Consider the following 15,898-nt stretch of genomic DNA (forward strand, 5'->3'; position numbering starts at 1 on the left):
TTCAACTTGAAACGTTTTAATCATGCATTTTTATCAAATTAAAATTGATTTCTTGATTAAAAAATCTTTTTTATCGATTGCAACTTTTCAATCCTTGAAAAATACCCCTTCTTCAGAAAATAAAATGAAAAAATATTATTGAAAGAGTAGAAACATTTTAAATGTGCATTCGTATTAAATAAATATTGATTCCCTTCTTATAAAATTTTATAATGCATGTTTTCATACCTTCTTTCAAAGCAATTTCACTAGCTTTTACCAAAGCTGTATACAAGGTGTTGTAATCACTTGCTGATCCATTGATGAAAGGTAAAAAATTTATTTTGGATACATCATAATTATCTTTACAACTAGTTATCATTCTCATAAAACCATTCCAACAAACGAAATCATTTTCTTCTATTATAATATAGTACTAGTTTATTCGAATATACACTCATCCTAAATACGTATATATACAAAAAAGATTTAAATGATTCAAAATTCTTGTTATCACCTATACACGTGTTTATTTTTTTGACGATAACTTTCTTACTTTTAAGATTTTTAATCGCACAAAGGCTCATTTTGCACGGAATTGTAAGGGCTACGTGAACTGTTGAGTTGATCTTTTTTAAGCCCTTCATTTTTAAGTTTGAAAGGTTTAAAGAACTTGAAAAGGGTGGTTCTTTCATTCATATGATAACTTAAAATGGCGATATCTCGATTAATATTAATTTTAGAGAAATAAAAAATATAAGCAAAATCTTCAGCAAAAATAAAGCTAATTTTTTTTATTCTTGCATTTTTTCGTACACCTTTAATTTTTAAGTTACAGCGTAAAAATCGAATTTTTTAAAAAAATTTGAAAAATTAATATTTTCAAGAATTAAGTTTTTTTTCGAAATCATGCTTTGTAAGTGAGTCAAAGACCCACAACATATTCTTAGAACATAAATGAAGAAATCTGTAAATGGATTGCATTTAATTTTAATTCTGTCGCCAAAGGCACTGATTTGTTTATTAATTTTTTCCTAAAAAAAAATGAGACCATCATGATATTTCGATCATATTTCCGTTAATTTTGATTCTAAAGACTTTTAAAACAGCTCATTTTAAAGGTTTTTCAAAGTACTTTAAATAGTGTTTTTCCTAATATTTATGGTTTTGGCGTTATTTAACGATAACTGGTACCAATTTAGTTTTTAGCTAACATAATAATGTTTAAAAATCCATAACTCGGTTTATATTACAATTAGAGAAAAACAAAATAATGCCATTAGATTTGTTTTTTTATTAGGTACCTTTCTTTTTGTTCATTACAACTTTTTCGTTAAATCCAATGGTTTCAGAGTTATTTGCAAAAAACTGTCCGAAAACAAGCACTTTTTCAGTAACAAATCAACATTTTTAATGACAATTCGGAAAGTATTGGATTATCCAAAAAACTTTATATAATATTTGTTACTTAAAATTGACTCCTCTATCGATTCCTGTGGTTATTTTGGGCGTACAAATTTCCACCCCCGAGAAGGGGTGGGAACCACCCTCAGGGCAAAAGCACACTTCGGCACTATATAAGTTTTGTTCCTTGAGGCATTCCCCACATTCAGTCAAAATTTCACGTCAATCGGTTCAATTATAAAGCATTCGGAGGTAAAAACCCTGAGTAACTGAACTATATGGTCAATCAATATATCAATATAAATATTTAGTGTGTATCTAGATACATATGTATATCACTAAATTCAAGAAATACTTAGGTGTGATACGGGCCGTGGGGACTGGGGCCTACCAAGTTAAAATATTTTTAAGGTCATCGTGCTTCCGGTTATACCGAAAGTCGATACCAACTTTCTTATTTTAAATGGAACCCCCTGTACATTATTGCATTTTGGGAAAGAGCATTTATTTTTAAGTTGAAAACATATAGCACTCTCCATACTTAGGATTGGCCGTTTCCGAGATATTTTGATTTTTAGGCAAAAATTGATAGATGCAGACTGTCAGCAGTTTATTTTTTTGTGCGAATTGGACATTTGGTAGTGGAAGATCTAATTTATCGGATTTGACATGAAAATTTTCCAGTTTTTATACAAGGTGGCCAAAAAAAATGATCGAATATGAAGTTCAGAAAATGTGGAAAACTCGAAATTTTTAAATGAAAACCCCCAATTTTTTTACGTATTCGTATTCTGCACTAAAATTGAGTGTAACTTTGTTAAAGTTTCCCTATACGTAAACCCAGCCGTTTTCATTTTATTTTTACGAATAAACATTTCCCTTTTTCTAAAATGGTGTTTCCATTCGTTTCGCGCATTTTAGGTTGACCGTTATAGATAAGCATTTTATTTGGAGGACTAAAAAATAGTGTATATCCAGTACTCCAGTAAAGACAAAAGAAAATTGTATTCATAGAGTAAGGCAGGCATTTGCGCATATATTACCGGATTCTATTAGAGCAGCGACCCACAAGGAACTAATCCGAAGGTGTGAAAAATGTTTAGAAGTTGAAGGAAGACATTTTAAACATTTATTAAAATAAATTTGACAATTATTATAAACCTGTGACAGTTGTCATATGGATGTTGATTGTTACTTACCTGTCACGGCCAACCTAAAATGTGTAAAACAAAATAATGGAAACACCATTTTAAGAAAAGGCAAATGTTTATTCGTAAATAAAATGAAAACGACTGGGATTAGGTATAGAGAAACGTTAACAAAGTTAAACTCAATTATAGTGCAGAATGCGAATACGTTAAAAATATTGGGGGTTTCCATTTAAAAATTTCGAGTTTTCCACATTTTCTGGACTTCATATTCGATCTTTTTTTTTGTGCACCTTGTATAAGAACTGGAAAATTGTCATGTCAAATCCTATAAATTAGATCTTCCTCTACCAAATGTCCAATTCGCACAAAAAAATTAACTTTGCTGACAGTCTGTATCTGCCAATTTTTGCCTAAAAATCAAAATATCTCGGAAACGGTCAATCATAAGTATGGAGAGTGCTATATGTTTTCAACATAAAAATAAATGCTCTTTCCCAAAATGCAATAATATACAGGGGGTTCCATTTAAATCGATCACTTTTTTTGGCCACCTTGCATAAAAACTGAAAAATTTTCACGTCAAATCGATAAACTAGATCTTCTTCTACAAAATGTCCAATTCGCACAAAACACAATTATTGATCAATTATATTCAAGAAGGTCAAGAATCATTGAAGATATAGACTGATAAGTATAGGTATAGACTTCAAACTTATTATAGCATAGCCCCGTTTGCTCGTAGTAGCTACCTGCTATAAGTAAATTTTTTATCAAAAAAGTGATTTGACATGGCAGAGAATCTTATCCAAATACGACTTATGGTTCTTTATTTCATTGAGAATGTATTGTTCATGGTTAAAACTCCAGAAACTAAAAAAGTTAAGTGTAATTTCTTGGAATTTGGAAGTGCATAATTATGCAGTTTGAATGTATTTATCTGACTATAATTCATTCAAATAAAAAATTAATTCGAATTAGAATTTATATGCTAATGGCTATTAGCAAAAAATAATCATTAGTAAATAGTTATCCTTTTATCAAGTTATTATACAGATGTTGAACTACGAAAAAAACTCTTTCAGACCCAGACTTTGAAGGATTGTAGAATCAGTTCTTAGGAATCGTTGTCAGAAAAAATCGTTGCTTTTATTTTTATGCTTAATTTGACGAGAGGAATCAGCATTGAAAGTTTTGTCACAAAAAGTTGTTGTCACACTCTGTATAATTATGAGATATATTTTATTTTTATTAACATAAAATTTCTAAATTAAATTTGCCGCAAAATATACCTACATAAAATTGAAACAACGACCGTTGCTCGTTACATAGATATACAATTACGTTATGTACGTTACCTCTGTAGACGTGTATGACCTTATTTGATTTGATCTAAAAAGTTTACGCCAAACGAGAAAGTACAGACACTTTCTATCTTCGTCTTGTTCACTTAATATTAATCAACTTATATGTAGACTTTAACATAAATGCATCTGTGTACTGCTTATTGCCTATCTCTTGCTAAGCTGTCGTCTAGCCTACAAATTTACTTTTTATTCCATTCATGTAGTAGTAATTGTAGTATTGATCCATCTGAGTTCTGTCAGTTTCGATTTATTTAATTCCCAAATTAGGGTCAAACAGTGAGTTTGGGCGTGGAAAAATTGCCATTTGCTATTTTTTAACAACGAATTGGTTTAGGTATGTCTTTTGTTCAATAAAAGCGTCCATAAAAAGCAACAATAAGTAGTTTGTAAACAGAGGTTACACCTTTTCCACTAGGTTATTACAAATTCTGTATATTTTCAGACGTCCACGAAGACGACAACAACAACTATGACAACACCAGCCAAATTATATGGAAAAGATCTCAGTGTTTATGATGATATTGATGTAGATGAACTGTTAAACAAATTAACTGCAGAAGAAATTAGTGCGTTAGCTAAAGAAGTTGACCCTGATGTAAGTACTGAAAATCTAGGTTATGAGCTGGTAGATTTAGAAGTTGTAGCTAATTAATGTGGCTATTGTTTTAAATATTTTCAGCTAAAATTTTTTAATTGTTTTATGTAAAAGAGTAACTAAACATCATACGGGCCTTGAATTTTAGGACAATTTTTTACCTCCCTCTCAAAGAAATAGTTATGAATGTGATAAAGGCCCTACTGGTCCGTTAAATAGAAAGAAGTTGATTGAACATATAAATAAGGAAGCATTAGAAACACCTGACAAACCTGAAGCGAAGCCTTATGTACCTGGCACAGTAAGAGGGAAGAAAGTAAGTGATTTAACAGTTTTGTGGTTGTCCCTAAAAAAATTTGATTATAGTGGATTCCACCACCTCCCCCTCTGAAAGAACAAGAAGCAGAAGAGCAAATTGCCGTCGATTTAGGTGATGAGTATGAGACAGCGTTATCCTCAGCAACGCAGGAAGAAATTATAGATTTAGCAGGTAAGTGATTTTTATCAAATTTAGATAATATAATAAATACAGATTCATTTGGTTTTAATATGTAATTTAATAGATTAGGTATTTTATTAGTATTAAAAATATTTATAACTAATCCTTAACAGAGAATGTTTCATATTTCAGTCAGTTTTATTGCATGAAACATTTATTAATCTAATTTTAATTATACTTTAAACATAATCTTATTTTGTATTCTTAAATAGACATGATGTCATTTTCTGAGATCCTTGAGAGAGAATGTCATATATAGGCAACCCATCAGGCTCTGTTATGATTCTATGATATCATCACTTACAAGTTGTTTACTATTATGTACATGCACATATTCTTTAATATGAGTAAATATTTAAGTTTTAAATTCTAACACATTATTGAACATAAACTTAACCCCATTATGTTTTGCTTTTCACTCAGAAACAATGAATCATTTTAAAATAATACGATTATCAAAAGTGACAATTTTGCAAATACATATGCAAGATGTTTTTAAAAATGTGCAGTTGGTCATCTAAAAATAAGTTACCTTATTTAAAATAGAATTGCATTTGTCGTTATAATGTAATAATTTAAATTCATAAAAATTCAATAAGCAACTTTTATTACACATAAAATGCTAAAATATGTACTGTTTTAGACATTTCTGAAGACATTTTGAAATAGCACTTTTTTTTAACACCCTGTATTTTTTAGTGGAGCAATCACATTAAATTTATTATTTTTTTTAATGTCCATTGGCTTTAGTATTAAACAATGTATTTTTGAAAATATATAAAAACAATCCCCTTTTAGAGATTGAAAAATTTTGTTTTATCTATTATTCATTACTTATATCCATAAAAATTGTTATCTGCATAAGTTATAAAAGGATAATTCCAAATAATTTTTTTCAGAATTAAGATCTAAGGGTCATGAAAGCTTACATAATTGATACAATATCTAGTTTATCAACAACAAGAAAGATGCTTTATATCATATTTCTGAAAAATTACTCAAATGCATAATTTAATGGAATATTGAATTCATTTAAGCTAATAAATCAGCCCTCATTACAATTATGAAATAATTCTAAATAAGGGTTCATTTTTAACTATCCTTATACAGGGTGTTACAAATTGGTAGGTCAACCCACTAACCACATATTCTTTGGACTAAAATAATGTGACTTTTCTTATGTCACTTTTAATTTCGGACCTCATTTTCAAAATGCAGGGTGGCAATATTAAAATTTAAAAAATGACTTTTACTGTTAACTCTGGTGATTATAGAGATATTTATTTGAAATTTAGCACATATTTTGATATTAAGTTGGCACACTTTTTTTTTGGTAATTTTGGTTTAAAATATAAAAGCGCGAACGGAGGGGAGTGGGGGTTGCAGTATTCATGGACACCCAATTTTTATTTTTTTTTGAGAACACACACACGCTCCCAAAATATTATACTACACAAAAAGCCACATAATCCAATTTTTAACCCTTATAATACTTTTATTTGGGGCCTCATTTACTAGATATTGTAACTTTTTTGGATACACAACATCGATTTAGTCGACATTAGACTTTAATTTTTGGAATAAAAAATATGAAAAATTTCTTATATTCTTAGTAATATTTTAAACTGTAATTAACTTTATATCAAAATTTTAGTAATTTTTTAATGATGTGAAAAATTTTGATATAAATTAGAGATTAAAATATTACTGAGAATAGATGCGTTGTTTATGAGACTTCCATCAATAAGTTTTTGATATAAACCTACTTCGAGATAAGTCACTTATTTTATGCACCGCAAAATTGTAAGATTTCAATTAAAAGCCTTTTTTTGGAACCCGAATTGTACAAAATCTAACCTTAAAAAAATTAGAACTTAAAATGTAATAGGAATGTAGCGTAACTAGCGCCCTCTATGAAATATCCAAAAAATAATTAGATTAGCGTGTTTGGCGTCCTTAATAGCTAAATATACACGTAAAGACTTATTGGAGCGATAAATTGTACTAAATAATCGTCAGATAAATCGTTAAGAAAAATCTTTCAGACAAATCTTAGAGAGGACACTAATGCGAAGTTTTATTGAATCGAATTATTGTACAAACTTTATTTGACAGTTTATTCGTTATGTCTGTGTCATTCACAAAGATTTATCTCTAAATTTGGTAAGATTATTCTGTCATCGTTGATATTTTGGAAGTTAAAAAAATCAGAGCAATTTATTTGTTACTCGTAAGTGTAGTTGGCTTGAGTGTTCTACGAAAACATGATCACAAACGAACAAATTCTATTCGAGGTACTAGTTCAAGATTTGACTGATTTGTGGTTATGAATGTGGAAAGTCATGTACCAGGAAAATCGGAAGTACACATTTGGTAGTCCTAAACAATCGAAAATTTATTTAATTTTTTTTCAATTTTTTCAACACCTTAATGTTAATAGACTTTACCAACAAAAATAATGCGAACTATAAAAACTATGTTTCACTAAGGAATTATATTACTGAGCAATTAAATAAAAATACATATATACAGGGTATTATTATTTTAATTTTTAGTGACCAATCTCTAAATGAAAAATAAACCGTAACAACATATCGCGCAAATATTTCCTCCAACACGTACTAACACGCAGATGGCGTTCTACAAAATATCGCCCGATAATTCACAACAGATTTATCTCCTGTTTGATCGCTGTGTTAGTAAACGTAACAAAATAATCGCTCCAAATTATTTGGCAACAATTTATCCGCCAAAATTTTGGTATTTTACAAATTTTCTTGATGACCCAAACTAGCAGTTTTGTCTTTACATTTTATGCAATTCAACGATAAATCGGCCAAATCGGTCGATAAAAGTGCTCGTGTATATTCAGCTAATAAACCTACCAAATTTTATAAAAATATTTCGCACTTTTTGGAAGTTTTCGTAAAAATTCTATTTTAAAATTTTACTTTGTGGCTCTGATCTCAAAAACAAGAGCAGATAGACATATAGTTCATAAGACAAAAATTTTTATTTTTTGATGTACTATAACTCCCTGTATTTACAAGAGGTCTTTCTGAAACAGCCCGTATATTTTCAATCAAATCTGATATTTAATGATGTATTGTTTTTTTTTAGCTATATTGGGTTTCCATTCGATGATGAATCAGGACCAGTACCACGCTTCCTTGCTAAACAAAGGCCAACCAGTGGGTCTTGGCTGGGATGGCATTACGAAAGCATCGAAACCAAAAATATTTCCCATGGATCCTCCTAATATGACTGACCCAGATGAAACAGTAAAAAAAGTTCAGAACGATGAATCCAAATTTATTGATCTTAACTGGAATAATATTAAGGTTAGAAGCTTTTACTCGCTGTTCAATAAAATTTCTGTATTGTATCTTATTTCCTCTTTTTAGAACATATCGGACGAGAAATTCGACAGTCTGTTTGAAGCCTTAGAGAATAACACCCATCTGGAAACACTGTCGTTAGCCAACTCCGGACTGACCGACAAGCACGTGGAGAAGTTGGCGCAGGCGATTGAGAAAAACGAAACGTTGAGGGTCGTAAATGTAGAGACTAATTTTATTTCACCTACTGGTGTCGTCAGGTTAATTAAGGCGTTGCTCAAAAAGAAGAGCGTGGAGGAATTCAGGGCGGCAAATCAGGTAATATTTTCCTTCAGTAACGATCAGATAAATAATAACGCACTTAATTTTTGGTATATAATTTTAAAGTGCTGCTGAAATATTAGGTTAAATAATAAAAGATAAAAAAAAAATTGGTGTACTTAGTGTATTTACTTTTTTCAGTACTAGAACATTTTAATAATGTACATAAACTTTATAAACAAATTAAGAAAATAATTCAAAAGAAATTTGTAACAAAAAAAGGAAAAACACATTCTTTCTCAGTAGCACAGATTTTGGCAATTGTTGGTGTATTGTTAGTGTAAATGCAGCTGAATTATCTGTTAAATATCACAGAAAAGGTTTATAATAAAAAAAAAAAACACTATAAAAAACATTTTTATATACAAGAGTACATGGGTCTTAAACACCTTTGTTTTCGGGATATAAGGTATTGCAGTTCATGAAAGCGGAAATCTGAGGGTATTGATGAAATTTTGGTCAGTGATTTATGTAATTTGAGTTAAATTCACTGAGTTAGCTTACACTAGTCCACTAGTGACGAAGATATGAGAGGAATTAGGGCATACTATGAACATCAGAATTTTAATACCATTGGGTATTTTTAATTGAAACAATCAAATCTTGTAGTGGTATTTCTTTCTAAGGAAAAAGATCTCATCCATTTTATGCAAAAGGTGGGCATACATGAGTCGACTTGCTGGACGGCCAAACTTCCGGACGCAAAGCTGGAAGGCTACCCTGCACTCTCAGTTACAGCATACACATTACTTTTTAATGCTGAATTTTGTTTAGTTTTATAGTAAGTTTAGCGAAAAGGTGTAGACATGATCTCCGAATATGATCTTACCTTGATTGGGGTGGCACTTGCTTTGTTGCCTGTAGGCAGTTAATTACAAAGATTTGTTTAAATATTGCTTGCTTTTTGAACCATACAAGCAAGGCAGGATCGATTAACTCAATAAATTCTGTTAAGAATTCGTGAGACCATGTTCGCATATCAGCCATTTTTTTACAAAAACATGTACACGAAATGCTTTCTTTCTATTTAGAAAGTCTCGGCCTGTTCTCACTCCTCAAGCATACACGCTCCGATTTGTACGCGAAGAGCATAGCTGGAAGGCAAAATTTCAAGCGTTGGTAGTTTTTCGGGAGGTTGAGAGTTCAGAGCAGGCCTTCCGGCCAATATACCCACTAACATTACGGTTTGCCTTCTGGTTTGGAAAATGAAAGGCCTGCCTTCCGGAAAACTGCATTGTGTATGCCGGCCTAACAAACAAATTATCGTACAGTTATGACTTTTTTGATATTAATAAAAACAAATTATTCTAAGATTATTCAATTTGCAAAAAAAAATGGAATTTTTTGTTAAGAATATTTTAAATATAAAACGATGAGACAAAAGTTAAAAACAACCATTGGCTTAAAAAAATTATAGACATTTTTTGGACTTTCCATGATTTACACTGTATTTAAAATTTTGTTTTTAACAAAAATATTGGATTGTGTTTATGGGAAATTGAGTTTTAAAGTTATTATATTGAATTAATTCAACTGTGAGGAAAATTACAAATAAAACTATATATTTCAAATGGCTAGTTCTTGAAATATAATCGGAGATAAATGGTACTTAGAATTAAAAATACTTGTGGCCTCGACATTCTAAGGCTGCTAATGGTACTGGTACTATTGACTCCGAGAATCTCTTTCCACCAGTGTTAATTTCAGAGTTAGGATACAGAGACATCTGTAGATATTTCTTTACTAATTTCAGTATTGCAGTTTCCTCCACATATATATTTAATGTCTTCTTTTTATTAAATATGCATAAATTTCAGTGCAGAAATCAGTCCCACCCTTATCCTATGATACGGAGAGTGGTACATGCAGAGATTGAATTTTTCAATATCCCCTAACATAAAAAATTTAAATTTGTTCAAAACAAAAATTTAATTAAATGCTTATTGAACCAAATACTTCTTACTTTTGTTGAATATTTTAATACTAACATGATTTTGAAAATTTAACTACATACATACATAATATACAGGGTGTCCCAGAATAACGTGTGCAACGGAGGACCACAGACCTGCAGACACAAAATAGGCAGATTTAGGCTAATTCACCTATATCCGTAATCGCTTCGTTTGGCCGCTAGATGGCCTCAAAGTTTGTGGAAATTTTTTGAATTTTGTAAATAAATCGAATACGTATTAATCGATTTTGATTATTTTTGGGATGTGGACTTTTGCTTTCAATCTACACATCTTGATGTTATACGGAGTGTTTTTTAAAACTTGCAACTCCTACAAAATTGATGTATGGTGATAATATCCGTTCATAACTTTTTCCTCTTTCGGGCAATAATGACAACTATTTTTTACTTGATAGGTGGTACTATTTGGAAGTTTTTGGGCCTCTTGTAGAATTTTGATTAAATGAGCGGTTTGGGTACAAAAACATATTTTTCAAATGTCTACATTGTCTTGCAACCCATATTACGATACTTAACAGTACTAGTAGACACTGATTTTGTAGCTTCATTGTAATTTCAGTTTGATCTTTAAGTCATTGTACCTGCCAATTCTTAATGAGTGTTTACTACGATAAGATATGTTACTTCGACATGGATACACACACACACACACACACATACGACGAATTTTTTACAACATGCCTAATTTTATTGAGATAATTAGTAAATACACACTTGGTACTTTGCAATCATGCAAAAAAAAATATTTTTTAAAATGTGTCCAATTATTTTTTAATGTTTCACATGCCTGCATTATTATTTTATTTGTTATTAGTACTTGCTTTAATATTTTTCGTATTGTTTCAGTTCTCATTCTTCTCTACTTTGTTTTCCCAACTATTTTGTTCAAGTGCATATTTTGCTATTGTTTCTTTTGTACTGTCCAACTTTCACTGAAACATAAATACATACATTCAAATTAAAGTTGTTTAGTGGATTAAAGGATGCTCTTGTCAATAAATAGGTCGTCCAACTGTTGTTGTAACTGTCACACAGCTAGATTGTATTTGTAAATGATTCGGCTGATAAAAACTCCTGTTCCAAAGTTCTTTTATCTCTGAAGTTTTCAATGTGGGTTCATTCTGTAAAAAAACGGTAGATATGAGTCCCACACTTCATTATAAAAATAATACATTCAGCAGCTGTCATTCATTTTTAGTTTAGTTTAGTTTAGTTTAGTTTATTGGTGCTAGGTATACATAAGTATTTACACAAGTCAAAAAAGAAAGAAAGGGGAAAGCGAATGAACATAATAATAATAATAATAATTATTATTATAGTGAGGATAGAGTCCTATAGTAAGAGTAAGATTAAAATCTAACGTCTAAAAATACAAAATCAAAATGTAAAGTACACATACAAATTATATACAATACAAACATTAACATTAATTTCATTTAAAAATTAATTTAAAATTTTAAATTAATTTGTGGTGTATTTTAGTGTATATTTAATTTTTTGCTTTTTTTTCAGTGTAACATTTTTGATTAGACAAACACAGTTTCTTAATTTAACCCTTGGTTCACAAAATATCCAAATAATGGAGAAAAAAATAAAATTATGCCACAAATAAATAATTTTAGACAATATGCTGAATTATGTTTACATATTTTTTTGGTTTATTTATTTGTTGTAAACAATTTTTTGTTTCAAAAATGTGGGTGGTATAACTGATATTTGTAAGAATGTAGTAAATATCGGTTTGTGTGGAATTATTTTTATGCATTATTATTATTATTTTTTAATTTGAAGGCTTGTATCTGGGAAATGGTGTAATACAGGACTAGATGTAAACATTTTTGCTTATCTTTAATTGAGAAAAGTTCTCTTAAAGTTAGTGCATTTCTTCTATGGGACACTGTATAATAAAAGCAAAAAAGAAAAAAAAATCAAATTGAATTCGTCATAACTTTTTCTAAATATGATGTAGCTTTTTTTCTTGAATGCAACTAGTTTATAGGAAAAGTAATCGGAAAAATTAAATTTTTAATTTTTGTGGTGATTGCTTTAATGTATTCCAAAATGACACTTTGATATAGATGTATTCCTGTATATTTTTTAAGAGCATACTAGCTTATTCATGTGAAATATTTTGTTAAAATTCTTTCATTTGCTCTAGTTATTTTGCTCACCAGAATGAATACTCCAAGGCCGGTCTTAAATTATTAATGTAATAAATTTTATTTTAAAATAAGTACAAGGGAAGAACATTCATAAAACCCCAGTTATATGAGGTGTTTGTTTTATACATTATTTTCGACACACACTGAAGACAGATAAGTAGATAAACAAGGGACTCATTGTCAACAGTTTACTTCAGTCTATTGAAAAATAAAAAAAAAACTGGCATGAGTTTGAGACAAACACACCTCGTATTGCTTCTTGTGATATAAGTGCAATAAATCTTTATTTTTATGCGAAATAATAATATTTTTATAAATAGTTGCTGATGCAAATTACAAAATTTGTCAAAAAGCTGATAGTATAATCAATATCATATAAGTTCCAGCCACAATATTTTTAAATAAAGTTTGAATTATTACAATTTTGAAGTGTAAATTGATAAAATACAGTATGTTTGCATTAAGGTGAATAGAAAGCTGTTGAATTTTAATTTTTTGAGGTAATTTACTTTTCTTTTTTTTCAGGCACTTTTGAACATTTCAGTATTATTGATGTATGAACGTGAAGCCTACTTTTCATTTCATAAAATTTGAGAAATAGTATTATATTCATTTTTTTTTAATAAGCATGTCAATTAGGATTGCTCAAAATCATTTAATAGAAATGATTAATGCAGTTCTTTGGTTTGTAACTGAACAGTACCAAAACATTTAAAAGTGCAAAACAGAAATTAAAAACCTCAGAAATGAAATATTCTTTGTGATTTGTGAATAATCAATAGTTGCTGTATTTATGATTTCCTATTACAAACTAAATTAAGGTACAGTTAGTATAATATTTGTTGAGATAGAATTTGAAGACCCCTGCGCCACTTTCTTGGAATTAACCGCATTTGATACTCGAGGTAGAAAGACATTCACTGTAGCAGCTTGCAGTGCATACTGTGTTTTACAGTTACAAAGATGGGTTTCTTGGTAAGTGCTTGGTCCTGTGCATTTTAAGTGTAATTTCTTATTAAAATAAATCAATGGAGGTATAATAGAAAGGATTTAATTCCCAGTCCAAGAAAAACATACTTTTTACCTTATGTATTTTAATATTCTGAAAATAATACTGAAAATTTTAAGGCACACCCCTACGGCGGTAAATTGTTACAGTAGCTCTGATAACAGAACTTTAAGGGTTTATTCTTTTCTTGGAATTCTATCTCAACAGATATTGTAAGGACTGTATTTACATAATTTCTGCAAATATTTTAAAATATCTATTAACGTTTCTGTAGTCTTTAGTCAACAAATGGAAATAAAACATTATTTAAATCGTACTACTTATTGAATTAGAAATAAAAGGAATACAATATTTATCTTTTAAGTATATTAAGTGTAGTAGTACATATGTTTTATAATTCTAACAAACATTCTGATTATTGATATTTGTTTCAGAGATCTCAGATACTCGGTAACAAGATAGAAATGGAAATTACACAACTAATTGAGAAAAACCCCACAATACTTAGGTTGGGCTTGCACTTAGAATATAACGATGCCCGCCATCGTATTGCCACACACTTACAACGTAACATTGACACAAGTAAGTTAACTCCGTATTCATTTTTTCTTCAAATAAAGTTTTCTTTCAGCCACTCTTCACTTGTTCCATACTATTGGCAAGTTGAATTTGCGACATGGAAAACATTTTACATTTTTTATCAAACAGCACTATTGAAAATTCATATTTTTCTTGTTGTTTTCAGTCAATACTACAACATTGCGCAATTGTAATCCTAATTTTCAAGTTATTGTGTGTAAAATTGATTTTTTTTTAAATTTTATTATTTATAATTTTTATTAATTGCGGTTTATAAGGTGAAATTTTACGTTTTTTGCGTCCAAGTGTTCTTAAAATTTTGGAATTGTATTTTTTTCTAGGTACTTACACTTTTGCCTATAATACAGTTACCACAACTGCATGTAAAAAATTAGGAATAATGCTCAAATTTGCGAATATTTTTTTATGTATAAACATCCTCTCCCATTTGTGAGATACTTACAGGTTGTTAAAATTCTCAAAAAAAAATCATCTTTAAATTTCAAGGAAAGATGTTGAAACAAAGTTTTGTGTGCATATAAATAAAATAAGAAGTGTTTTGAACTCTCTTGCAAATTGCTAAATGATAAATTGTATACAAAAAAGTGGCTTGATCATTTTTGTTTAAAATACACTTCCAGTAGTATTTTCTTTTCTAATTTTGTTTTGAAAACTTTAACACTGTCAGAAATGAAAGCTTCAGGCGTAAGTTTATGTAGAAAAAATATTAAATTTCTATGAGGAAAATGCTTCTTCATTTTTAACAAACAGTGTGTTACATCCTGTATATTTACACACTATTTGTATAAAATTTTCTGAATTGGTAAACGGGTTTTGTTTTTCGTGAGTAGCATTTATCAAAGATTTTCCATATTTTAATGAAAATTTGCTTTGTAAAGGATTACAATAAATTTTTTTCAGTGTATAAAAAGTATTTCTTAGCAAATATTTTTCTCTTGGTTTATCTGTCGTACGGTGCCAATACAATTTATTGTCTCATCGGTTTTTAGAACGTCGTGCTGTGAAAGCTAAATATCAGATTATGCTCGGTCCGTCTGGTGATGCTGTTAAAATCGTTCGGACTGCTTAATAGTCGTATGTGGTATGTGAGTATAGTGTTTGTCATTCTTATTTTGGCAGTAAATTAACAATTTTTTTACACATACACTTTACACCTTATATGCATTTTCAAACCGGTTTTACCAAAATTACTCTTAATTATTCCTGATCTATTGTTTAATTGAGAACTGTCAACAAGCTAAGAATTTGTCTTTGATTATTGGAAAATGGCTTTGATATATGAAAAATCTGTCAAAACTAAAGTGCAAAATTTAGTTGTTAGTAACATGAAAGTGTTTTAATTATAAAAATGTTGTCATACCAGTTAAATTGTAGAGTAAATAAACAATGATCAAAATTATACCAAAAAAAGCATTTAAAATTCCTCACTAATTACAAATAGTGTTTCTATTCCTATCAATTAAATTATAAAAGGAAACAAAAATATGCATAAATTAGTTCA

General features: G+C 29.5%; 1 protein-coding gene across 7 annotated transcripts in view; it reads left to right on the plus strand.

The window, feature by feature from the left end:
* LOC108914331 (tropomodulin) overlaps positions 1 to 15,898 on the plus strand; it is a 145,943-nt gene that overhangs the window by 117,985 nt on the left and 12,060 nt on the right. For 4 of the 7 annotated variants that reach the window (XM_018720118.2, XM_018720117.2, XM_018720116.1 and 1 more), the window contains exons 2-8: positions 4,341 to 4,493; positions 4,642 to 4,809; positions 4,860 to 4,983; positions 8,113 to 8,333; positions 8,397 to 8,648; positions 14,232 to 14,379; positions 15,387 to 15,478. In XM_018720118.2, the coding sequence (XP_018575634.1) occupies positions 4,341 to 4,493; positions 4,642 to 4,809; positions 4,860 to 4,983; positions 8,113 to 8,333; positions 8,397 to 8,648; positions 14,232 to 14,379; positions 15,387 to 15,466 (1,146 nt within the window). In that variant the 3' untranslated portion in view covers positions 15,467 to 15,478. Of the gene's footprint in view, positions 1 to 4,107; positions 4,233 to 4,340; positions 4,494 to 4,641; positions 4,810 to 4,859; positions 4,984 to 8,112; positions 8,334 to 8,396; positions 8,649 to 14,231; positions 14,380 to 15,386; positions 15,479 to 15,898 lie in introns of those variants that run through there. The other 3 variants (XM_018720119.1, XM_018720120.2, XM_018720122.1) reach the window with 2 other exon arrangements.

This window comes from Anoplophora glabripennis, unplaced genomic scaffold (assembly GCF_000390285.2).
Source record: "Anoplophora glabripennis isolate ALB-LARVAE unplaced genomic scaffold, Agla_2.0 scaffold792, whole genome shotgun sequence".
NCBI lineage: Eukaryota > Metazoa > Arthropoda > Insecta > Coleoptera > Cerambycidae > Anoplophora > Anoplophora glabripennis.